The following is a 27,604-nucleotide window of genomic DNA, read 5'->3' as shown; positions in this document are numbered from 1 at the left end:
AAAATCACATGCAGAAAATTACAGTTACATTTATTGTTATGAGCTACAAGCGAGTCTAGTATGGCATGTTTATATGACATTACTATAGTTCAGGGATCGCCAAACTGAATAAGATGCAGGTTATTCATTCCTTGTAGACTGAGCTATGTTCGTTGTTTGTCCTTCAGCTATATGCGTGTTGCCCTCTTGTTGCATTTCTCCCCTCACATCGGGATTTCTGTTTAATCTGTCTTTTACCTCTGTATTAACTCATGACAATGGATTCCTGTTACAGTAACAGACTAAATGGAAGGAGCTGATTACATGTTCATTCAGCATGCTGTGGATCAACCATCATGTCAGATGTGAAACTGGAACTTCTTTGAGTGATGGTCCATGTGTGTATTCCAAACAGAATGCACCAGTATGCCGTGCTACAGTGCAGAACATTTTTAGCAGCAGTGTCTGTTGAGCTGCAAGCATGTTGTACATTTCCTTGTGCTGCAGGTGAAGTTACAGGCGATCATGCAGGGCAGTGCACCTTCATTTCCCTCTCAGAGCTTTATTGTTGGTGTCAGAATCCTCTGTTCTGTTTCATTGTGTCTGCGACAATGACTCCTGTATACTATTCAGCGTTTCTTGGTGTAGATAATTGTGCCTCTTGACGCCTGCCTCACCCCGTTAAAGGACTGTGCCATATGTTCCAGGGTTCAAGAATAGTGACATGCACCCTTGTTCGTTTTCTGTGAGAGATGGTCACCGTCGCTGTTTGTATTGCTTGGGAGAAGCAGATCTCACCACATGCTGTGACATCTGTAATTCATTTCCCGAGACACTCCTGAAACTTGTTTACTGTGACACAGGAAGTTCCTCGTGGTGCAGGCTCTCTGACTCTATAATGGAGTCTGATTCTGGACCAGTGGTGAGCACCCCAACCACCACCTCCTACCCGAATCTGACAGCATCACTGGTTCAGGATAAGACCAAGGGAGAGTGTCACAAGAGCTTGCATGAGCATCACAGTGAGTCTACATTGTGGACTGCTGCAAAGCATTGCGTTTCCTCCCTGATCCAGGCCAGCTCAAATGGGATGTCACATGGGGTCTCTACCATGCTACCTCATAAGCTTCCCCATGCAGAGAATAACAGAAAGAAAAAGGAGGCATGGGAACAGCTGGCTACTACTCTGGCTGTCCCACAGCACAGCTCTCTGTTGCATGCAAATACACTGCAGTTGGAGTCTCTGCTCTGTGCACCACATTTCCCTCAACCCTTTCCTCCCACAACCATTCTCCAGTGCTGCACTCATCACTGCAGCCCCGTATGCTGGCAGATGCACTGCTGCTCTTGTGCTGAGACCACACCACATGATTGCGGGACCACCTGCAGTGATACCTCTGCTGCTACTGGAGGTCTTTTCAGGTACTGTTTAACCTGTACAGGCAGCCTGGCACATGTAGTGCCTAAGAGAGCAGGCAGTTTGTACCATACAAGGGCCCAAGGGGCTGATTTTCTCTTTTTTTTTTCCCCCTCACTCTTCCACCACCTTGCCGGTGGTTTGTGCAGCAATAAAACAGGACCACTAACCTGCTCCATTTCATCCAAGAGAATTGCAAAATGCCTGGCCTTCTGGGATGTGAGATTTACTCCTCTGTGACCCTATAGTTCCTCACATCTCACTACCAGGCTCTGCTAGCAAAGATGATTTTTAATAACTAACCCAAGCTTGCAGAGCTTTTGGAGGATCTACTACAGGACAATCAACAACATTTCCCAGCCCTGGTGGAGCAAGGTCACTTGGTGGCCAAGGCTAGCCTCCAAGTGACAGTGGGTATGGCAAAAGCAGCCTCCTGCTTCCTGGCCAAGGGTTTTGTCATGTGAAAAGAAACCTGGCTGTCCTCATCCAGCTTCTTACTGAGAGCTGCCTAGCTCTGTCCTCTTTGGATAATTGAAGGCTGCTATCAAATCCTCCCTCATCTCTTTTGCAGACTTAAGTAAGCCCAGTTCCCTCAGCCTTTCTCCCTAAATCATGTGCTCCAGTCCCCTAATAATTTTTGTTGTGTTCTGCTGGACTGCCTCCAATTTGTCCACATCCTTTCTGTGGTGGGGGTCCAAAAATGATGCAGTACTCCAGGTGCAGCCTCGCTAATGTTGGAAGGGTCTAATCACTTATGTCGATCTGCTGGCAATGCTCCTACTAATGCAGCCCAGTACGCAGTTAGCTTTCTTAGCAGCAAGGCACACTGCTGATTCATAACCAACATCTTGTCTACTATGATCCCCAGGTTCTTTTCTGCAGAACTGCCACTAAGCCAGTTGGTCCCCATAAGTGTTCCCTCTAATTGTTTTCATCCATGTGTAGAATAAATTTTGTCACTTAACAGAGATGGGCAGATTTGCATTACCAATCAGAACACAGGCTGTTTGCTGTGGGTGCTCTGTTAATCAACTGGGCAGCATTTGAATTTTTCCTAGGTGGCCTTCCAGGTGCTTAGCTTACAGGGGATGCTGGCCTGTAGCAGTGCGTGCAATTCTTCCATCCTAAGTGCAGGACTCAACTAGTTATGAAGTTCAACAATCAGATTTCTTTTGGCCCAATCTTTCTATTTTGTTTTGATTATGCAGACCCTATCCCTCCCCTCTCGCATGTCTGCCTCTCCAGTCCAATGTAGTGTCATCCATGAACCTGCTGAGGGTGCAGTCCTTTCCACCATCCAGATCATTAATGAAGATGGAGGGAAAAAAAACAGGTGCAGAACCAGCCCCTGGGGCCCTCTGTTTGATAAGGATGGCTGTTGATCACTACACATTGAGCCTGATGATCTAGCCTGTTTTCTCTAGTTCATTCATCCAAAGCCATACTACATTAACTTGCTGGCAAGAATACTGCTGGAGACTGTATCAGAAGCTTTGCTAAAGTCAGGGTATATCACTTTCATTGCTTTCCCCATATCAGGTGTGCGCAGTAATTTTTGATGTGTGGACTACTTGAAGTATTTGGTAAGTGGTCAAGAGTTGCATTTTTCTGATGTTAATGGAGGGGGTGCAGGGTCTGTGAAGGGAAGTTGGGTACAGAAGGAAGTGTTGGGTAGGGAATTGAGGTACAGGAGAAGGTGTTGTGGGATTTGGAAGAAGGATGTTGTGACCTGGCCCAGAGGATTGAGGTTTAGGAGGGGTGCATGGTCTTAGAGGGCCTTGGAAGCAGGAGAGGTTTTGACCCAGGGAAGGGGTATAGGAGGGAGTGCAAGGTCTGGGAGGGTGTTATGACCAGGGGCAGGGGTGCAGAGGGTTTGGGTTCTGATCTTGGGTAGGGGCTTGGAGTGTGCAAGGAATTAAGGAGTCAGGCCTTGCCATTAGCCCTGTCTGGCTCTTACTGCCTTCCTTCCAACACTGGATGGATATTTGGTGTTTCTCACCCTGCCACTGCCCAATTTCAGAAGGGCTGACAAACAGCTTTCCATCAGTCCTTAAACCTACCCTTCCCTGGGGCCTCAGTCTTGTGCTCTCTGTCCCCATCGGACCTCCATAGCAATGTGCCTCCCTAGCCATATGTCTCCTCCTTGCACTTATCCGTGAAAGTCTCTTGGCCATCATTTCTGCTGGGCAAGTCAGAGAATTGGCAGCTGTGATGGCTAATCCTCAGATATATGGTCCTCCATGAGCACAAAGTTACATTACACCCAAAGTTTCTCTCAAAAGTAGTCTTGGAGTTCTGCCTATCTTCCTTTTATCCATCTTCTGGTCTTCCATCTAAACTCATGCCAGCCCCTCTTGCAGGACTCTGTTCTCTTTGGTCATTTTGCTTTACATTGCTGTTCTACTTAGACAGAACCCTGTGCATTCCTCATTTCTCCACACCTTCTCATTGCCACTGTGGAATGGTCAAGGAGCCAGGCCTTCTTCTCACAGCACATCTCCAACTTGATCTTTACCTGCATCACAGAGTGTTATGTGCTGTCCAAAGCGATACCACTGGGCAGACTTATGGCCCACTCGACAAGGACACAAGCAGTCCCTCTCCTTCCCCGATGGATGTCCCGTGGCACAGTATCTACTGAATGGTGACCTGGGTTCTCTCTTCGTAACATCTCCACCTACTATGTCATCAACCCAGGGGCAGCCAAAGACACAACTGTGGGCCATGCTGATGATGGTACTGCTTGCATCCTTGCAAGCACCTCCAAGCTAATCACTGACAGACACTTACCTGTTTTTTGGAGTACATTTGGGTACCATCACTCAGAGAAGACAAAGTTACTTACTTGTAACTGGAGGCTCTTTGAGATGTGTGGTCTCTCTGAGTTCCATTACCTCTTCATCATCCGCTGTGCTGTGCACAGCTCTGTTCAGCAGTAAAAGTGTGACCGGAGGGTGTGTCGGCCCGCATGACATCTTATAACCTCTCCTGAAGCATAGGGCAATGTACAGAGCATATGCAAATCAACAGACATTGCTGCCGAAAATCTTCCAGCAACTTGCTTTAGGAATGCAGATATGGACCCTGTGCATTGAAGAACTTCCAGTTGCAGATAAGTAAGTTCCTCATCTCTACTGCAGTGTAATTATGTGCCAGGCTTTTATTAAGAATGTGGGCTGCTGTGGGACAAGGACCGTCTTTTTGTTCTACTTTGAAATAGAGATTAGTGTAATGAGTCCTGGGCCATGAGCAGGGCTCCTAGAAGCTATGGTAGTAGAAATAATTGGTAGCAGTAATAAACTGTCTGACAACAGTATTCCAATATCATTCCAGTTTTAAAAGATATTAACTTTGTTGCTCTGTCAAACAGCAATTTTTTTGGGTATTTGTATAAAAATGTAGGTGAAGATTTTAAAATGTGATGCCTCAATTTAGCTTTTTAAATTCATAAGCAGCACTGAGTATTCAGCTGACCCCAAATATGTCTGTTTTAGGCACCCGTTTTTGAAAATGTTTATTTTCCCACCTAACTTGTGTCTTTTATATAGAAAGAACTGCATCCTTGCTGAATTTCTTAGCCTCTTTCCTGGGTATAGGAACACTTATCACTGTTAGACCATTTCTAAGTAATCTTTCATAGAGATACTGGAGGAGTGTGACTGTCAATATCAGTTATTTAAGCTATCCTATGTGTCTTTTTTTTTAACAGCTAAAGATAAGTCTGAGAAAATATTTGCTTTAGCATTTGTGAAGCTGATGAGGTACGATGGAACAACTTTAAGGGATGGAGAACATGATCTTATAGTGTACAAGGTATAATTCTAAAGATATTCGAGTCCTTGCACAGATTTGGTTACTGTGAAAGTGCCACTTTATGGAATCTAATACACATCATTCTAGGTATAATTACGTGTGAAAAATTATTTTAAAAGAACATTATTAGAGTCAACAGTGGAAATGTAAAAAGGGCTGCAAAGTAATGGAAGTTCATTTCTGTAAGGCTCCTTCAGAATGATGCCTGGAGGGCTCAGCAGGACTCAGAAGCATGTACTGTATAATTGGGAAATTCAGAAAAGTGAGGGGCAACTTTTGAACAAGTTGTCCTGTGCATGAGCAAATGATGATTTTTGTAGGGTTTGTAGCATAGGTTCATATGGATGGATTTTCATGGGAGAGTAAAAAACATGCCTTTTGGCCATGTGAAATTTCAAATTCCTGCTTGTAATTATATTGGCACTAAACAAATTAACCTTTACTTTTCTCTGAAACTGGAACAAACATTAAGTACATTAACCTAAAATAGTTACATAGAGATTTAGGATACATATCTGTGTTTGTATTGCAGAGTACACTCTATAATTTTGTACTTTATTTTTTGCATTATTTTTCATGTTGTATTTTGATTAAAAAAACTTTTTGCAGGCAGAAGCAAAGAAGTTGGAGGATGCCTCAACATATTTAAGCTTGCCATCCACCAAAATAGAATTGGAAGAAAAGGGGCACTCCACAACTGGGAAGAGCATGCAAAATCTCGGAAGCTGCACCATCAGCAAAGATTCTTTCCAGATTTCTACTCTGGTTTGTTCAACAAAACTCACTCAGAATGGTGAGTAAATAGAAGAAATCTGTCTCCACACTTCATTTATGACTGGAGAGGAAATGTGCTGTTTTCTTTGATGAAGGAAATTTTATACTGCTGGTGATAGGTCCTGATAGACAGTCCTGGGAAATGAAGGCCATTCTATACACAGAATAACTGCAGTGTGAGAAGTGGCAGTATAGCATCCAAACCTTGCTCTGTCCATATGCTTTAATCCTGCTCTGCCTAGGGATAACAGATATTTCCATGACCATTTCAAATGGAGCACTGTAGAATTTTTGTAAAACATCACAGTTTGTAAGATGAGTGAAAACTGGTGTGTGGGAGAAGATAACACATTCCAAGCATCCCTTCAAAGTGCATGTGTGAATAGAAGAGCTGGTTAGGAGGGTGGTAGGATGGCCGTGTTTCCTGGTAGGCTGCCTTGCGTTAATTTTATTATGTGTGTGGTGGTCTCCAAGTGACAAGTTACACCCTCATTTTGTGTCTGGTACAGAGAGCAGAGCAGGGATGAGCAGAAGGGCCATGGAGGGAGGTGGAAGTTTTCAAGCCTCATGCTCTAGGTAGAATGTGCCCCATGGCTGGAGTGCACAGCATAGGCATAGAGTGGCAAGGATGTGGGGAGCATAGTATCTCTGCTATGCCCTTACCTGATCCCTAGTTTTCCTGCTCCTTCTATAGCTTCTAATACGGTCACTGGTACTGCTCACAGGGTCATTGAGGCAACTGATCTTCCTCCCCAGGCAGCTCTTCTTTTGTGTTCACTCTGTTCACAGGGAGTATGCAGGTATCTTCCTTGCATTTTGATTAGTGGTTAGGATTCCGGATATGGGGTAGAGGAGGTCGTCCCAGGGGAGTTGGAGTCATCTAGGAAAGAAGGTGATCATTAAAGAAGTCACCAGGGCAGAAGCCTAAAGCCATACTCAGAGGCTGGCTATTTTGGTGGTGTATGGTGGGAGCCAGAAGGAATCTGAGGAAGGAGTCTAGTCTAAAGAACTGAAGTCCTCTGCAGTATGTAATTTCTCTGTCCTTTCAAAAATGTGATTGTGTCTGTCCTTTGAGATAGCTCGAACATATGTAGAGTACCTCAATATTGAATTGACATAGGTTAATTAGAATTTGCAATAGATTTATCACCGTGAATGATTGTGCTGATCTGAACCTCTCTCTCATTTGTATTTTATATAAGTGGTTATAAATACACATACTGTGCAAATTATACACAATAATGAGTGACGTGTTACTGCCAGCAACCACTAAGATTGACCTGTAAACATGTTCTTTATTCAATTTCCTATCCAAGTAGAAAAAATCACAGGTCAAATATCACTTCATAGTCACCTCACAATTATACTGCAGCACTTTGTGACATCTCTGAACCACATTTCTGTTGTTTTATATTCAAAGCACATAAGATTCACTGCAGTCATCCAATTTTATGGCATACGGAGGTACTTAGCAATAATTCTGAAATAATTTTTAAATTGCAACCCAAATACATGACAACATCATAATGATAACACAGTAATTTTATAGTTTCATAAAGCATAGCTTATACAATCCAGTATATTGGGTTGCACTGCTAGCTACATTAATTCAGTTTGTGATTAATGTTACTCAATGCTTTTTTATTTAAAAAAAAAGAAAGATTAAGCTGGCTCCCACTCAGCTCCAATCTTACATTTTTTCTTATGTGTTTATTAATTAATTTTAATGGTATTCAGACATTTGTTCAGTTAGTTAATGGGATTTTAATAAGGTAAAAGTAGTAGTACAGAGACTGAGAGAACAATAATAAATGCTTATTGGGTAACTTACATGAACTTTATACTTTGGTTAATGCTGCCATTCCTTATTTTATGTTACGGATAAATATGTCCTTGCAACTTTATTGAAAAAACAAGACCTGTATAGTGCTCCAGCAGCATCAAAAAGATTCTTGTATACTCATTTGTAGACACATTGGAAAGAAAATAAAATGTATTGTCCTCAAGGAATAACATACTCTGTTAATTGAAATACGGTAGTTCTGTGTTTAGAAAGATTCAGTCAAATGAGAAGTGACGCTTAACTATTATTGCTAAAAATAATGCCTATGATTTTTCTAATTTTCTTGTTATAACAAATATTTTTCTCAATCTCTTCAATATGCTTGCTTTGTGCATATCACTGCATTTGTGTGTAGTCAGTTAAACTACTTCTATCGTTGTAGAAAAACTGTGCACAAACAGCAGTGGGAATAGAAAACCATGTAAAAGTAGATAATTGCAAAACCACAACAGTTGGTTGGGGTTTCAGGAATAGGTGTAGTTCCTGACACTGCTTGTAACATTACTACCATCCTATTTTGGGAAATACATCTCACTAGAAAGGGTTTTCTTTTGTTTGTTAGTTTGGTTTTTTTTTTTCTTTGTAAGTTTGCATTTCCCAGGCAAAAAGGTTTCTTAAAAATTTTCCCCCCCTCCTCTCCTTCTCCCTCTCTTTAATCTGTTTCATTCAAGCCAGCGACTTTCACCTTCAACTTATGAATGTATCTGTTTACATAGTGTTATGGTATTCATCTTATAGACAGTAATAGCCATTGTATATTTGATGCTCAAAAATTATGCTATTTCACATTTTGCTATAGGTTATTTAAGTATTCTGTGAACAAAACCCTCTCTAGTAAGAGCTTAACCTCATCATTTTGTCTTTTGAAGGAATACTACTTATAGGAACATTTTTTCCCCTTAAATATATTGCCATACTTCAGTATGGGTGAAAGGACTGATGTGTTTATTGTATACTTTCTTAGTTTCATACTTTATTTTTATGGGATATGCTGCATTCTCAAAATACATTTCCTGATCACCTCTTCAGGTGTTAGCCTTGAAAAAATTATTTTGTGCCACAGAAGTTTGCACTCCCTGCAGCTTCAAAGGCGTGAGATCTGTGTCTGGCTTGGTTGGAGAGGATGGTGGTAGAATGTAGCTCATTTAAGACGTTTTCTTTCCTTGGGATTATGAGAGGAGCGAGGCAATTGCTGAGTGGTGGAAGCATGGTGTAAATTGATGGTCTGGCTAAGATGATCCACTGGCCCTGATTCACAGTGGGAGAAGATAAGCACTCCACTCATTGCTGGGTTAGAATAGCACCAAGGTGTATGGCGTGTTTGTGTTTCTTTGTTTATTTATTTGTGTGTTTTTGTCTGCTGTAGACATTGCAGTAGTCACCTTTGTTGGGCCTGGGAAGGAATTCTGTCTTCAGTGCTAGACTGGCCAAAGGAGGAAGCCCTTTCACCTCCCCCACTGCAGCTCAGGGATCTGGTGGTGGACCAAAAGGTTCCATTCAGCTTGTCTTTATGTGACGGTTGACAGATATCCAATGCAGGCATTTATTAAGAGAGAATCTACTTCTCTGAACAGGAGTTGAAAATGGAGTAAGGTGTCCCATAAGGAAGCTGGAGAAATAGGATTGGGAATCTAAAAGTTTGGCACAGCAAGCAGACATCAGTCTTTCCACAGCTCCTTAATCTTTCTACAAGGCTAGGGCAGTGAGGCCCAAGCAATCTTCAAGCTGATGGAAATGTTTGCGGAAGGAAACCTGACCTGCACTCTAAGGCTACTGTCTAACTGGCATGCTGCTGCTGGCAGGGTCATGAAATGAGGGCACTTGACAATGAAAATGAGGCCCTCATTTACAAATCATGCACCTCATTTGCCTACTCTGGCATGATTGCTGTCCTGGCAGAGGCTGCTATACATAAAACAAGCCATGCAGATGGGGCTGTGTCAGCAAAAACCCCTCATCGACAGGCCCTTATCTCGGCGGGGGGGAAGAGGGATAATGGGCTGTCAACAAGTTGTGGGGGTGGTTTCTGCTGACAGAACCCCATCTACATGGCTTGTTTTGTGGTGACAGAAACCTGTGCCAGAACAGTGATTATGTGAGAGTATGCAAATGAGGTGCTTGATTCTGTAAATCTGTAAATGTGCCTCATTTGCATTGTCAAGTGCCCTCATTTCCATGGTCCTGCCAGCAGCAGCACGCCATGTATATGTAGCCTAAGCATTATTTTCTGATAGTTCCACAATGAATGCATTGATACTCAGAAACCAGCACTTCCTTAGCCTCCTTTCTAAAAGTGTCTTTTTAGCAAATATCTTTTTTTTTAAAAGTGCAATGTTTTATAATAGAAGCTATATGCATATAAGTCTGTATGCTGTAGTGCAAGGTATCATAGTTACCATTGATTTAAAAATTGTTAAGTTTTCAAAGATGACAGTCTCAGTGTAAATGCACTTGAAACTAGAAATACGGTGCTAGTAGGTTTCAGCACTGCAGATACAGAGTAGTGAAATATGTGAACAGCCCGTAAAAATGACTAACCTCGAACAGAAGTTTTTACTCACTATGATGATAGCCTTGGTATGTGAATGAGAACATAAGTCCCTACAGCATATAATAATTGACTGTTTTTCTCACTTCTAGTGGATCTCTTGGGGCTCTTGAAATGGCGATCTAACACAAACTTGCTGCAGCAGAACCTTAGACAGCTGATGAAAGTTGATGGTGGTGAAGTGGTTAAGGTAATGAAGAAGTTAAATTTTTAAAATGAATTTGATTATTTTAATTTTTGCCTCCTTCTACACCCAGTATCTGTAGTTTTAGTGCTTCACAATGATCTGTGTATTTGTCCCCATAACATGCCTGTAAGGTATCTTTTAAATACAGATGTGTAATGCACTGGCTTTTAACGTACAGATATTCTGAATATTGCAGTGAGCTTGCTTTTATATAAACGTTTGAAGGCCAAAAGGGATTTTTATTTAAACAGTACAGTCAAAACTTCTTGAAATTATTGCTAAGGGAGAGTGCCTCAATCATTGTGAGGTAATAAAATGCACAGCAAAACTTGAATTCTCTAAATAAATAGAAAGTGCATTTTACTATATTTGAATGTGGAGTGCAAATATCTCATTGCAGGAAGTGGTGCTAATATTTTCTTCCGTTATGTTTCCTGCTGTAGATGTAACTTGGCCAAGTAATTTAAATTTGCCTAGGCTGTAAGGGCATTGAGTGATTGTGAAGACCAACATAAAGATAGTTTTATTTGTGGGAAAACAGTAGGCTTAACCTTTATTGAATATGTTGTACTAAATCAAATCCAATAATGTCAGCAGAAGTAATATTTCAGGAATAGATGAACCTTAAGGGCCTTTATGCTTCAATTAACCAAATTAAAATTCAAATGAAATAAAAAAGCACTAATGAACACTTCATTTTAAGGAAATTTTGAACAGCTGAGACAACAGCCATTGTTCTTCACTAAGTAAGGATAAAATAGCCTCTTACACAGAACTTTGCAGAGTGGCTTCGTTTATTACATTTTTGGCTTATGTTACTTGATAGCCATAGCTCAGTATTTGTGCCCACTGCCAACTCATGTTATTGTGGGTAATTTTCTTTGTTCTGTAAATTATCTTGGAGACTATGCAACAGGCAAGTACTTGAGTGCTCTGTGATTACAGAAAGATAACGGAATGTGAATCAACTGCAAGTTAAAACAATATTTAAGTGACTCTCTCTTCCTCCTCCTACCACAGCTATTCCCCAAACTATCTGCACAAACTTCTGTAGACAGCACATATGAAATCTTGTCCTGACTGAAGTTCATCAAAAAGCTCTGTTTATTAATGGGGTCATACACCAGTTTAATTTGTGCTCGTAACTGAAGAGTAATTATTTGATATGCTGCTCTTTTTCTTAGTTCTTTATATAAAGACTGTTGCTTACCATCTCTAAAATGCAAGCAAAATATCTTAGTAGTTTAGTCCATATAGTATTGTGTATTATTCATTTTATAGTTTGTAACTGGTCCTATCTATTCCCCCTCATTTGGTGTCCTTTAAACTAATTCCACTTTTCCATAACACAGTGTTTAATGTCTGCTTGATCAAGAATATTCAGGTTATAATAGATAATTATAAATCTTCATCAGAATATCTTTACATATTGTACTAGAGTTCATACATTGATATTGAACACACAAGAGACTTGTCGGGTGTTGACTCTCATCCTACATTGGTGATATCAGTAGAATGAATGTTCACTTCTTTCAGTGGAAATTCTAACTGTAATGGAATTCTTCATGTACGCTTAATAGAGACAATGGTACAGAACGGTAGTTATTATTCATGGCATGCCTCCATGAGGACACTCATGCTAGTCCCCAAAGTCATGCCACAATCGGTAGCAAGCTGCTATTAGTAATTTGTTCAGGTTACTCAGTGGCCTGGACAGTCTGGACTCCTTCAACCCATTGCTAGAAGTCCTTATTTCACATGTTCAAAACTGCTGATGTAACGTAAGTATTGCAACTGTGTGTGATGCCCAAATGTGCAAAAAATATCTGGCCCTGGCACTTTTTTCAGCTCTGTATTCTTTTTACTGACTTCCCTTGAAAAGCAAGTACTAAGTGCATCTCAATGTGAATTGCCAGATTGTTGTCCCTAATGAAATGAATATAACTGCAAGACATGAATTATTCTACTAAAAATCAAAATATGAAATTAAAACCTGAATTTTGCCCCGAGCTGCGTGCCACTATGGAAATGATGTAGGACATTCTTCCTCTTCTCTGCTGTTTGTCTCCAGAGCTTATTAGCATCATAATATGGCTACAGAATCCTTGGAATGGAAATTGTTGGCCAAAAGAGGATTGTGTTGGGTTACTAAATGAAAGTTAGTTTGTGATTAACATTGAGTCTCTTATTGAGCATTGTTGAGTCTGCAAAACAGCCCAAAAAGCAAGGTTGGTGTAATCTCACAGGCTCTTACATATCTTTATTGTTGTGGCACATCTAATTCCAAAAGAGTCTACTCTACTCCTCTCACTTCAGGAAGTGCTACTCCTTCCATAGTCTCTTGATAAAACAGCTTACTCCACCCCTAAACTGGAGTCCCACCACAGGAGAAGACTGCCTACCTGTTGTAGCCTGAAGAACATGCATTTGCTACATAAAACTGCATTTCCTCCACCTCCCACTCCAATATCTTCATCTGAAGAGTTGTGTATTTGTCTGGGAGGAACTGGTGTGTTTTTCTGCCCATTTACCAATAAAAATTGCCAAACATGCTATTAATTGGACAGTAAAACTGAGTGCTACTAGCACATGGTAGGCAGGAATATTAAATTAGATGGTTATAGAGCACTTTTTTGCCATTGTGCTTAAATCAGGACCCCTTTGCTAATCTGTTTTTTACTTTCGTGTTGTGCAGATCAGGGTGTCCTGCCAACTGTCTAGTGAAGAGTCTTCTTCAGTTACAGTGATAGAAACCTGTAGGTTTATTTTGTTTTGAGTGGCAGGGAGGGGACAGAAGGTTGTGTGTGGCGTTTCCCATGCCTGCGTGTGTGCTGTTGGTTGACCATTGTAATCCTGTGAGTTCATGGAGCCATAAATAGCTATATACTATTTTTTGTTGTTGTCCAGATAATTACAAAGCACCTAAGTACTACTTGATTTATTCAGCATGGTGCTGACTTGCGTGTTTGTGTTTTGTACTGTGATACGTGATGGTTTCTTAAATTGCATGATTCTTTTTAATAACAATATGTTAATATTGAATAATGAAATTCTTTATGAGTATATTCACAATAATAAGCAAAGATTTCTGTTCGAGTATGCTGTGTATGTCCATCTGTGTATGTGGGGGGGAGGGGTAATGCATTTTCTGTCCAGCTGTGATACATAAATGTTATAAATATTCACTAAAAAATGTATTGCGAAAGAACTTTAGCTCTTTTCCAACTTTTTATTTTTGTATATAATATAATGTAAAAACAAAAATTAATGTTTAGATACATGTAAAATATCAATTTGGGAAATTAAATCTCAAATTTCTTGTAAAATATAGTGACTGAATATTTATTTGCAGTTCTTACAAGATACACTGGATGCGCTTTTTAACATAATGATGGAGAATTCAGAGAGTGAGACTTTTGACACACTGGTGTTTGATGCTCTGGTAAGTTGACTTGTTTGCATTTAGCTTTTTGGATAACATGTAAATTGTATTTACTTATAGGCTTAATCAGGGAAACCTCATGGTCTTTTTTTTCATAAACAGTTGCCATCCCATCAGCGGCAAATCACACATTTTGCAATTTGTTTCATTTGAATTGTCTTTTAAAACTTCCTTCGGCTTTAGTGTCTGACATGCTGCATTGTAGTGGTAGAGGGTTCTGACTACTACATCATAGTGACTGAAGATAAGTTTGTGTGTGTGTGTGTGGGGGTGGGTGCTCTGCTGACAGTGCCAGGGACACAAGAAATGTTAGAGTATATAGTGGACCAGCTACTATGCTGGTACACGGTGAAAATGTGAGAGTTTTGGTGGGGCAGAGAGAGAAGTGTTCCTGGTAAAGTAAAACAGGATACACTCATCCCTTGTTAAATGAGTCCTTTACTTACGAGTACTCGCTAAAATGAGGGACACATATACCTACCTTTGTTCACTAAATGAGTGAACTCCCCCAGCTAATACGAGCCTTCCTGCCCTTCCCTTCAGACCCAAACTGACGCAGCCTGAATCCCCTGCCAGCCCCGTGGACCCAACCCACTGCAGCCTGAATCCCCTGCCAGCCCCGTGGACCCAACCCCCTACCAGGTTTTAACCCTCCCTCCCACTCATAGTCCCAAACTGCCCCCAGCCTTTAACCCTTCACAACTCTCCCTCCCCCACACCCCAAGGTTCACTTACCTTCAAATGCAGTGCCACATGCTGCCACTTCTTCATTGAGTTACGAGCACTTGGAACAAATCAGAGACTTTTACATGTATTTGAATGAGGATTTAGTATCTCTTACGAGTTTTTGCCTATGAGCAGAAATTTGGGAACCAATTGTGCTTGTATAGCAAGGGGTGAGTATAGTAGCATTGTTATTTTTAACTAAAGTCAGTCTGTGACTGTGTCCAGTATGTGACTAATGTGGCTTGTTGGAAATAATTCAGCTGGGTTAGCTCAAGTGAATATAAAAATTCAAAGATTTCATAAAAATGGAATAATTATAATGATTTAACAGGTATTTATCATTGGACTGATTGCTGACAGAAAATTTCAGCATTTTAATCCTGTCTTGGAAACCTACATTAAGAAACATTTCAGTGCTACTTTAGCCTACACGTAAGTTTGCAAAAATGTTTTTCTAATAAAAAAAAATGTACAAAATGTGTCCAGATGGCATTCACATTTCATTTTGCATAATTTAAATAGGTTTTCTCCTATAAACATGAAGAAATGTAGTGGGGGTGGAGGAAATTATTTATTTATTTATTTATTTATTTATTTGAGTAGCGGGTATTCCTGCTTTCCTCTTTCAGTGTAAATTAAATAATAGTATTTTACTGTCCTGTCAGTCCTATAGTCTGAAGACCAGAGTTTCCCATTAAAAAGGAGGGTGATTTGACTATTTCCAGCATGTTTATGGAGAAAAGTATCATAAGTAAAACATGACAACTGACAATTATGTGTGTTCAAGGAATTATAAATGTTAAAAGTTTTAAAATCCATCTTGCTTATAATGTAAAGTTGGTGTTCCACATATATTCTAATATCTGTCTACCTTTGTCACCCCTAAGCAAAAACAAAACCCCATAAAATAGAAACAAACCTCTTCAGCTTTCCTTTGCTATTTGTTAATTCTGACTACTGTCGTTAGATACAATGGTTATTTTTGTTTGGCAGCTTTCTCATTCTCAGAATGGAGTTTAGCAGCCAAATTGACATGGGTTCACTTAAGTGGTAAGGACAAAATTACGTCTTTGGTTACACCCATTAGCTTTGGCTGGTTATATGCTTTTTAAAACTATCACACATTGTATGTCTAAAATAAAACTAAAGAGAGTGATTTTAAAACTGGAAATTATCTAAACTGCAGTTTAAAAAAAGTGGTTTCCAATCAGGAAAAATGAGTCTATAGAAGTGGTAATATTTGTTAGTGTACAGAAACAAAATTTTATAAATCCCAAATTTGGAGAGTGAGCCATTTTTAATGTTAGGTGCTATTATCTATAATTTTGAAAAGGTGAGTTTTACAGGGTCTGTTTTATCATTGCTCCAAAGTCAAGCCATAGGCAAGGATATTAAGTACAAGCTAGAGGGGGCTACTGCTTTAGGTAATATAATTCATTTAGAAATCTACTCACAAGTATTTATGATAATTCTTTGCACTTTCAAGACTCAAAGGACTTTGTAAATATTAAGCCTCCCAACTCTCCACAATGCTGTGCTCACACTGTAGGTAGCAAAAGTATGTAACACATGGGCTACATCTACGCTAGCCAAAAACTTCGAAATGGCCATGCAAATGGCCATTTCGAAGTTTACTAATGAAGCGCTAAAATACGTACTCAGCGCCTCATTAGAATGCGGGTGGCCGCGGTGCTTTGAAATTGATGTGGCTCGCCGCCGTGCAGCTCGTCCAGACGGGGCTCCTTTTCAGAAGGACCCCAGCTACTTCGAAGTCCCCTTATTCCTATGAGCATGGCTAGTGTAGACACGGCCATGGTTTAAGGGAATTCCCCAAAGTCACAGATAGTCACTGGAAAGGACAAGAATTGAATGAAGGCTCCTTACTCTCGAATAATAAAATGACTTAATGTTATCTGCACATTCTGTGGTTAATAATGTTTTTTTTTTAATCCTTTGGGAAGCAAAAACCGTGATTTATAAGTACAAGTAACCTGTATTATTTTTTAATAGAAAGCTGACTAAAGTTTTAAGAACTTATGTGGATAATGCTGAGAAACCTGGCATAACTGATCAACTTTTCAAAGCTATGAAAGCTCTGGAATATATCTTCAAATTTATAGTGCGGTCCAGAATACTGTTCAATCAGTAAGTATTTACAATTTTAAAAAATCCCAGAATTCATATTTTTTCTTTCCTACATATGATTTTTCTCTTTTTAAAAATTACAGTTGACATTACAGAAGTTTGTGCTGAGTTCTGGCTTTTTTCTGTTTGTTGTAAATTTTTTGCCTACTAGTATACTGTTATGATATGAAGTATTTTTCATAGCAGGGCACTAGCTGCTGAAGAGTAAGTAAATGGAATAAAGCACTTGTTTACACAAAATTGGCTTATCCATAAAGTATAAGAAAATGTAACTTAGACATTAGGCAGAAGGAATAAGATTACGAAGAGCTTGTGAATGCAAATGTTAATGAACACATTGGTACGGTTTAGTTTAGGGCCACTCTGCTACTGCTTTTATAGCTTGAAATCACCCATACCTGCTACCAAAACCTAACTACTCTAGTGACTAGTTCAGCACCTTACTCTTCACTGCCTTCTACCACGCCTTGCATGTGTAAGCTATGTGCTATAGGTGGAGATATGTTTGCATGATCTTCACAGGGAAATGTTACGTCAGGTTAGAAAGGGCACGTCATCGCTTCCATTATTGCTTATAACTTTCTGAATAGTTTGTAAGGGGCTGAAATCAGAAAGTTAGCTTGGGAAGGCAGCCTTAACTATGGCAATTACTCTTGCTGTAATTAGAGCATTTGATATTTGTAGTGAGATGTAACAACTCCATTAGCAGCATGGGTTTTGAAAGGCTAATTTACTACAAGTGGTATACTAATGATTTATGCTGGTCATCCCAAACAATTCTTAATAAATCTTAAACCTCATTACATTAGCATGAATTCTGCACGTTACAAGGCACACTATTTTAACAATGTTTAAAGTGTGTTAAAACTATTCATATTTAAATCCTTTCATTCTCATGCCTAGGGTTCCTTAAATTTTGAACAGCCTATACAAACAGAGGGTAGAGAGAAGTTATACCTTATACAGCTTGAAAACCTAACAGTCACCTCAGGCAGCACTGTGGTATGTAGTAGTGTCATGATTTTGTGATCAAGCAGCTTGAGACAAATAATATGCATACCATTGGAAATCCATGAAACTCTTTGGTATTGAGATAATAATTATTCACATATTAATGCTGTTAATGGGATGCAGCTAACCATCGCTTGTCTGGGGCTAACTTTTGCTAGTTTCTTGCCTCAGATTATCTTCCAACCAGGCAAAGAAGTATGTGACCATTGCAGAGAAACTTTTCCCTGGACCACATTGCTGAGGTTGATTAAAATCAATACATTTATAAAAATTGGATTAAAAATTCAATACATAGGTGTTTTTTTTTTTTTTTACGAAACACCTATATGAAATTACAAACCTCTCAAGCCAGGCACCCTCAGGAGCTGATCAGTGCCGAATAAGAGAATTTGCCGGATCACAGAAGATCAATATTGTGTAGCAGCATTACCAACATTTCCACTGCTTACTGGGCTCTTAGAAGACATTTGGGGTAAATTAGAGCTAAATAATAGCACAGAACACTGAGAGCCAGAACTGGTAGCTGTAAACAAACTTTATGGGACCATGGGAAACTTGGCCACACCGATAACTAGCAAGTCAGCTAACTAAAATCATACCAGACTACTGATGTTGTCAGACCGGAGTGCCAGATTAGAGAGATTTGTCTTGTAATCTTTAATTCCTCAATTTACTATAATATTTTAAAATAATTTAAATAAAATAAAGTGTTTCAAGCAGTATCTTTACTGCTGAAGTTTTAAGGAAAGTCAAACCAATGAACAGTGGGAAATCACTGGCTAAGCACCTGAAACCAGCATCTGCTGATGTTCCTCTCTGACAATGCTGGCTTTCTCTTCCAGATGCAGGGGGAACATTTTCTTCTTTTGAATTCAATGACTACATCAGTCAAAGTTGAGAAATTGATTGATTGATTGGGAGTTGAAAAAGTGGAAGAACTTGACTTTTCTCTTCCAATCCATGAATAAAAATGAGGTGTGAGTAGATGAGATATACTTTTCTAAAATCTTGAAGGAAATGTTGGCCAGAAACAATTACATCAGTTCCTTAGCACAATAATACTTGATTTGCTTAAAGAGTGAATTTGGTTTTATATTAAAAACTAATTTGATGAACTTCTCTTCTCATGCATGCGGCACATTAAAGATCATTTTATTTAATCAAAAATTTAAAAGGCATTTTAATTGAATTCCAATTTCTAACCAAATGTAGTTTGAGTAAATCATGAGTAAAACATTAAATGAATAAATAAAAAAGCACCATTTGCCATTTCTAATGTAATAAAAAGTAAAAATTAAGAATCTGAATCCATGTACTTAAAACTGTATAATTACTTGTGTGTGTGTGTGTGTGTGTGTGTGTGTGGTATATCCTCATGGCTTGCAAAAAGTTGTACCAGATGATGTCAATCAACCTTTATTTAGGAAAATAACATAAAAAGGTCAAAGAAACTGTAAAGTTAGATTCCTTGATTTCAATCAAGATTTTGTGTTTGTTGAATTCAAGTCATGATTAAAATGGATTTAAATCATGATTTTAAAACACAGTGTAAATCTCTTTGATATCTTAATGATCTCTATGCCATTTTGGTATCCCTGTAGGACTGTCCCCTTCCCTGGGATCCTGCAGATGGCTTTATGCTCCTTCCATGTCCTGCACAGAGGGGAAGGTATTGGGGTCGGGGGGAGGAAAGAGAAGGATGCAAAATGTTCTCTTTCCAGCCTAATTCAACTTTTCTGACAAAAAGTTAGCATTTTCATAGCACGCCACTGTGGATAACCATGGCCCTTCCCATGCATACTGAGGGTTATCTGTGGGTTTGAGGTGGTTTTTGTGCAGGGGGTGGCAAAATTCTCACTCTCTCTTCAGTGGAAGTAGGTGAAGCTTTTCCATGAGAAAATCCTTAGAAATTTGTTTTCCAAAACTCCTGAAGTTTAATATGAAAGGGGAGAATCTCAGTCTCTTAAGCATATTGTTTGAGTTTTTTTCAATTTTATATAGCTCTATAAATATGGAAGTTTATTATGTATTTATCTTAATTTAACCTTTAAAGTAAGTATTTTGTTATTTCTTATACGATGTAAGAAAGCTACTATAAAGGATTTATTTATGAGTTCTGAAGTTAGTCAACAAATACATATTTAAAATAAATTAGGATATGTAATTTCTTTCAGTAACATTGTTGCTACTAGACCTATAAAGTACTGACTGTCACTTACTTAGTTTCTGGTCTTACAAATCATTTTACAAGAAAAAATAATTATCTCTCACTGCAGATGAGATTTACAGGGGAAAGAATGATTCCTTGGTGTTTGTCTTTGGATTTCCTGGTGCTAAGCACTAATTCAAAGTGCATTAGCACTGGGAAATCACTACTGTGAATGATAAGAGTTTAATCAGAGAAGCTACTGAATTGGAATGATACAATTGGTTCTCTGTTGTAAAGCTAATATCCTGGCTAGTATTGGGTGATTATTTAGAAGCATTAAAACTATGACATAAAGGGCTATCCTTAAAAGAAATTATTTCAGTGTTCTAGTGTGAAACACTTAGAAGCACGTATTTTATATTGTAAATAAAGTTGTTTTTTTTAAAAGGCATTCAAATTAGAAATCAACTTTTTTAAAAATAATTTATTATTGAATATGCTGACTTTGTTTGGTACTAGATAACAAACACACAGATACCCCCTCCATATACTATGTTGGCTGCAATCTCAGATAAATATATTGACCCTGATCCAGCTGAAGTTATTAGGTGTTCGGGGCTTATTGAAACAGAAGGATTTTTTTCTTGTCTTAACCAGCTTCATGTATCTATAAAATGTCTTTGTGGATATTGATGTCAAACCTTAAATCTCCTTTTGTTAGGGGAGCATTGCAATATCTCAGTTTATTCCCAAAACATAATTTTAATAATTTGTGCTCTGTGGTCTACAATTCTAGTTGGGAAGCAAAGTTCTTATAGAAAAATGGTACAGTTCAATTACTTTTTTTTCTTTTCCCCTAGTGTTCTATTTCAGTAGATTTTTTTTTTTAATTTATGGCTCTCTAGGAATGTGCATTTTGTGCTAGAAATAATACATATTAGTTTAGGATAAAGGAGGAAGCACATCCTACTTTTTCATATGCCACTTTAAAAATACATCTATCTCTGTTCCTCATTCGGAATTTGTAATATAAATTCTCCATAGTGACTTTTAAATAAATATTATGTGATCTTTATGTGATCTTTTCAGCTATGAAGAAATCAGACTAAGGTTTAAAAAAGTAAAATGCTGAACCTGTAATGCTCCCATTGCCCGAGGAAAACAGAAGCATATGCTTCAACTAGAATTCTCTCTTCTGACTCAGTTTGATCACTGGCCAAAGTAGAGGAAAATGAAAGGGAACTAAAGAGATATTGCTAGCTATCATGCGAGGTTGTGATGACATACAACAAAGGGGCACATTAGGACCTGATGTAAATGGAATGTTGCAAGTTGGAAAAGGACTCCAAAGACTAAATGTCTCAAATAGGTTCATAACCAATCAGAAAATGCATGAACGGTGCATGGGAAACATTTCTGGTGTTTTCCATGCCCCTATATATAAATACCACAATGTAGAGTTGACAAGGATGTGACGGGTCCCTGCCATTCTGCCCTTCTGTCTCCTATATATACCATGTACCCTTAGTTACAGTTTCCTTCTGTGGCATATATTAATCCTCCCAACTCACACTTTCTTTAATTGAAGTGCAAACAGTTTTCAGAAGTCTGTTGACTGCAACCAGCAAAATGTGAGCTATCAGAACAAACTATATTTTTGTACAGGAAATTTGTTCATGGTATTGGTGCTATTCTTTTGTTAGGAATCGTCTCTTGCCCTACATTTTTGGTAAAGACCATGCTACATTTAAAATAGAAAAGAGGTTCTTGAATTATGAGTCAGGTTGTTTTTTTTTCCTCCATATTTAGAAGTTGGACCAAGTTGTCTAGTGGGGTTACATCCTCTTGCACAACTGAGTTGGTACAAAGGAATTGTGATCTAGCCTCAAGCACCAGTAGAGAGCTTCTGGCATTGGGGAAACTCCCTGCTCGTGTATGTGATCTGCAGAATGGTCCGTGTGCATTAGTTCTGTTGCAAATTCACCTTAATTACAACTCATCAATAAACTCACAAAAATCTATAACAACACATGAATAAAAAGCAAAAAATAAAAAACTCTGATTTAATTCAAACCAAGAAGCTTGCTAGTATAACTCAAAACTGTATTGAAAGCATGCTGAATAAACCCAAATGAAGTCCAAAAATGAGTAAACTAAAATCAGTGTGTCAGCTTAATTAATGTTAAGCTTAATTAATAGGCAAAATAACAAAGAGATGGAGTGTTCCCACATAACTTATGTTTTAAGTCCTAAAAAACACTCTTCATAAAAGTAGATGGGGCGGGTATTGGAGCAAGCCTTCTTGTGGCTGCATTCCCATTATTTCTTAAGATCCCAAATCTTCTTTTCCTGATCCCAAAAAATGTTCTGGCCAAACTGGCTCTAAAGATAGATAGAGAGAGAGAGAGAGAAACCCAAATAACATGTCTGTTCCTGCTGAGTCTCAAACACCACTTAAAATAAAATGACATCAAACTTCAACAGCCACAGCAGCTCCATCCCATCTGAAATAACTCCTCTTTCTGCAAAAAAAAAAAAAAATGCTGTCATTTTTAATGTTATCTAAAATGAGTGTTGACAAAGGGGTTTTCTGTCTAAAAACTCTGTCCAGCTAAAAATAAAAGCAACAAGAAATGTTGTTAAAATAAATGCATTATTTAATACTTTACATGTCAAATACTGTAACAGCTGTTCTTTATTTTGAATAAGAAGTTAAAAGGCTGTTTAATGACATGTATACTGCAATAGTAAGCAGGCTAAATTGTGTGCATACACCAAATGTTGTTTAACACTGTTTAATTTTAGACTGTAACTGAGTGATGAAATATATAGGCTAAGCTCATTGACATCTCAATATTAATACAAACTCTCCTTTTTTCCACTTAAGGCAGGGAAAAGGAGGTTCCCAAAGCATTTCTTCCACCATAACATCTATTAAGAGCCTTACAACAGTTACAGAATTTAAAGATGGCTAGCACCACTTGTAAGTTAGGCCACATCTGGTCCTAAGAATCAGGCAGCTGGAGCTGGTTCCTTGCATGCTCTTTCCACTCCCTTGCTTACTCCTGTGCAGAGTAAAGGAGTGAATCTAGTCCATTATTTTGCAACTGTATGGAGTTGGGTGATAAGGAGGGGGACTGATGGTGTCTCAGTGACTTGGGATTCAGTGTTAAATCTTCAGCCTTTGGGTGCTTTCCCAATGGAAGCTTTAACATAGTAATAATAACTTTTAGGCTTGTGACTTGAATGAATTTCCTTTTGGTTAGCTATTTGTTCTATATCATCCTTTAGAAAAACAAGCCGGCTTGCCCAATAAAGCTTGCAGAACTTAAGAACCCTTATTATTTTAAATGTCATCAGCTATACGAGGCATTGCCAATTGTTACCCCAGCAGTCGTATTTTGTTCAAATGACAACTTCCATTCTTTTATACAGTATGTCTCGGGCTGTTTTTTCCATTGTGGTTTGTCCTTATATTATACAAGCAATTATTTGTTTCTCAGACTTTATGAAAACAAAGGAGAAGCAGACTTCAAGGAATCCTTGATTCAGCTATTTAAGTCTATCAATGAGATGATGAGTAGCGTCTCTGATCAAACTGTGGCAGTGAAGGTAGGCATTTCAGAGAAGAATGTCTTGGCATTGCCTTTGTATGTGTATGATAGTGTGACTTACAGAATCCATTTTTATTGCACTGAGAAGCATCAATTATGCAGTTGATACAGCATGAATTTGTATAGTGTCCCAGTAGCATATTTTACTTCAAATATAGTTAATACTTAGTTCATTCTAATAAGAGGTTTGTCTAGCTGTGTACTTAAAAGACATCTGGTATATCACTGCAAATGTTACTTTATATTAGAAAGTACATGTATGGAAGGGTCAAATGAAGCTACTTCTTTTTATTTGCTTATTTTGTTGTTTGAACTAGACATTTTCTTTCAGGCATTGAAGATGTGACTTGTGTTACCTAATCTTACCCAAGAAATATGAACTTGCAACAGTACTGTCTTGTTGCTACAAAAGAGCATAGAACATAAGGGCTCTTTTGTAGCAACTGTCTACTACCTGAGGTCCTAGTTCATGTTTCTTGACAAGATAGATTAGTGATTCAGGCTAGAAATCTTATTCCTTCTTTTTCCTGTTGATGTAGTGCCCATACTCAGAAGACTGCCTCTTGGAACTGGGAGATTGGGAAACTTGTTTGAGTAGAGCATCAACTTGGAGGAGGCTGTAAAATATTGGAAAGTAGTGTAACTAGGGATTTAAGGATATTTGGAAGGAGTTACTAATTTAGAACAAAAAGCAGTCAAGTAGCACTTTAAAGACTAGCAAAATAGTTTATTAGGTGAGCTTTCGTGGGACAGACCCACTTCTTCAGACCATAGCCAGACCAGAACAGAGTCAATGTTCTGGTCTGGCTATGGTCTGAAGAAGTGGGTCTGTCCCACGAAAGCTGACCTAATAAACTATTTTGCTAGTCTTTAAAGTGCTACTTGACTGCTTTTTGTTTTGATAGTGTATAGACTAGCACGGCTTCCTCTCTGTTACTTACTAATTTAGGTTAGACTTGCTAATCTGACTTGAACGTTAAAGGCCCATACCTACACCCTGATCACTTGAAACACCATGGAACTAGAAATTCTCTGAGACTACTGGTAGTGCTGGGATTCTCAATGATTACAGAAGTAAATTTAACAAGACATTTCTTTATTTCTCTGTCACAGCAGGTTGATTTAAAACTAGTAGTTGACTTGATATAAAGGTACAAACTGTGTGATATTGAATAACAGAGAGAGCCAATATAGACTTGCAGACTATATACCTTTTCATGATTTTAATACAGCATACTGATTATACAGTTTGCATTGCAGTTATCACAGTTCATGTCTCAGTGAATACAATACTTCTTTCCTCCTAAGGATCTTGCTCTGCTCCATGGACAGCAAGGGGAGATAGTATGACAGTAGAACAAGGAAGTTGAGGTTAGAGAAAGTGAGAGCCGGCACCAAAGAAAAGAAATTAAAGTGAGGCAAGAATCTTAGGTCTTAGAAACCCTTTGAGGAGTCTCTTACGAGCCTCTTGAGAACCTCCTATGAGCCTACTTTTCTCGCTTGCCATGGAGTATTATAATCCCTTTTATGTCACGTTAATACCACCCTTCCAATACCAGATTAGGAATTCATGCGATACACAGATGTGATTGAGATTCATTTTAGGTATCATGCTGAATATGTATGAATGATACCTTGGCCTCGTGTGTAAGTTCTGAGGAAAGGGTAAGAGTACTCAGAAATACCACCTTGATGACCCTCGTGTTACTTTTCCACAGTAACGGGATGGGTGTCACCCATGGGCTTGATATTACTAATCTCTGATGCATGCTGTCTATGATAACCATCCATTTTTAAGTTGATATGGTTAAAAGAGTACGACTTGACAGATTTTGGGCTTAGGTCAAATATGCACTGGTAGGAATCACCTTAATACCTTTTATCTAGGGGTAAAAATATGGGGGAAAATAGAAAAAAGTCTTGCAACAAGCTGATTCTTGCAGAGCACAATACTCTGCAGACCTTTTGCGGTTACTGCAAAATGGAGTATAACAAGAAAATAGGGTAGCCATTTTCTAGATTAAGCCAACTATGCACTGAATTAACTGCACTGGATTAATATATATAGAGAAGGCTTAACTCAACTAACAGGCTTTATAAGCTGGCAGGCCGCAGCTGCGGTGGACAAGTTCCATGCTGAAAAGAGAATTTACCACTTAGGAGCCTAAGTCTCATTGAAAGTTAATAGGATGCAGTTTACTAAGTCACTTAGGTGCTTTAGAACAATTTATCTCATAAAAATGATTCCCAAGTGTAACTTCCTAGATAGAGATAGCTCATGCTGGGCATACTAAGAGATTGCTTTAACTTTAAACAATCTTTAATTCTTCCCCAATCCCCTGAACTCACCTCCAGGAAAAATATTTCTAAGAATCATTCTGTTAATCAGAGATCAGCAAAACACATTTCCACTCCTTCCTACCCTGCACCTTCTTATAGGGCTGAGCAGGGCACTGGTTGGCTGCTTGCAAGCCTCCTCTTGACTGGCTTTCTGTAAGCCCTTCCTGATTGGCTGGGGTTCTGCACAGCCTCTCTGGCCTGCTTTCACTCCTTTCATGACACAGTTCAGCTACGTCTACACGTGAAGCCTACATCAAAGTAGCTTATTTTGATGTAGCGACATCGAAATAGGCTATTTCGATGAATAACATGTACACGTCCTCCAGGGCTGGCAACGTCGATGTTCAACATCGACGTTGCGCAACACCACATCGAAATAGGCGCTGCGAGGGAACGTCTACACGCCAAAGTAGCACACATCGAAATAAGGGTGCCAGGCACAGCTGCAGACAGGGTCACAGGGCGGACTCAACAGCAAGCCACTCCCTTAAAGGGGCCCTCCCAGACACAGTTGCACTAAACAACACAAGATCCACAGAGCCGACAACTGGTTGCAGACCCTGTGCATGCAGCATGGATCCCCAGCTGCAGCAGCAGCAGCCAGAAGCCCTGGGCTAAGGGCTGCTACACACGGTGACCATAGAGCCCCGCAGGGGCTGGAGAGAGAGAGCGTCTCTCAACCCCTCAGCTGATGGCCACCATGGCGGACCCCGCTATTTCGATGTTGCGGGATGCGGATCATCTACACGTGCCCTACTTCGACGTTCAACTTCGAAGTAGGGCGCTATTCCCATCCCCTCATGGGGTTAGCGGCTTCGACGTCTCGCCGCCTAATGTCGATGTTAACATCGAAATAGCGCCCAACACGTGTAGCCGTGACGGGCGCTATTTCGAAGTTAGTGCCGCTACTTCGAAGTGGCGTGCACGTGTAGACACGGCTTTCATGTTTCTTGCAGCTTCCTTTAATATTATGGTAAATTAAACACTGTTGTTCGTCCCCAGGAAACATTCTGTTTAGTTTTAAGGGGTGTGACAAAATCTGAACACTACTTTTGAGCTACTAAAGCATGTAGGTGTCCTGGCTGATGGTCTATGTGACAGCTGAGTAGATTTGATTTTGCCTAACTTGTGGGTCTGAGGGTATCGCAGCCCAAGGTAATACTCATGTTAGCTGTATAGTATTTTCTGTTGAATACATGGAAGGTAGATGTTAACCTTGAAATCACATTATGAATAAATCTGGTAAAAAGCAGCTTTACTAGTTCATCATATAAATAGCTTTCATTATTGTACGCACTGGATGTTCAGTAACAATATACTGAGTTTCTTGACTATATGACTAGAGATGCAGATTCAAGTGAATGAGTTAGAAAACTGATTCACATAATATTGGGTGTTTTGGTTCTGTAGGATACCAAACTGGTTGCTGTTAATTTACAGAGATTGAACTATGTTTTTGCTCTTATATTCTTGCAAAATACACTTGCTTTGATGTTTCTGCAAATACCGTTTACTTGGAACAGTATTAGTAGTTGAATTAGTAGTATAAAATCTCTTTTAAAACATCTGCTTTGACAGGTATTTTGGGCTTTTGCTTCTGCTGTTCTTTGTCGATT

At 39.1% G+C, this 27,604-nt stretch overlaps 1 protein-coding gene across 4 annotated transcripts in view; it reads left to right on the top strand.

Annotated features, from left to right (window-relative positions):
• The window catches only part of DOCK1 (dedicator of cytokinesis 1), a 620,618-nt gene that overhangs the window by 102,779 nt on the left and 490,235 nt on the right, over positions 1–27,604 (top strand). For all 4 annotated transcript variants that reach the window (XM_075000462.1, XM_075000464.1, XM_075000465.1 and 1 more), the window contains 7 exons: positions 5,106–5,209; positions 5,819–6,002; positions 10,467–10,564; positions 13,914–14,003; positions 15,061–15,161; positions 16,740–16,874; positions 23,538–23,646. In XM_075000462.1, the coding sequence (XP_074856563.1) occupies positions 5,106–5,209; positions 5,819–6,002; positions 10,467–10,564; positions 13,914–14,003; positions 15,061–15,161; positions 16,740–16,874; positions 23,538–23,646 (821 nt within the window). The remainder of the gene's footprint in view (positions 1–5,105; positions 5,210–5,818; positions 6,003–10,466; positions 10,565–13,913; positions 14,004–15,060; positions 15,162–16,739; positions 16,875–23,537; positions 23,647–27,604) is intronic.

This window comes from Carettochelys insculpta, chromosome 7, assembly GCF_033958435.1.
Source record: "Carettochelys insculpta isolate YL-2023 chromosome 7, ASM3395843v1, whole genome shotgun sequence".
Lineage (NCBI taxonomy): Eukaryota > Metazoa > Chordata > Testudines > Carettochelyidae > Carettochelys > Carettochelys insculpta.
This window is presented reverse-complemented; position numbering and strand designations above follow the sequence as displayed.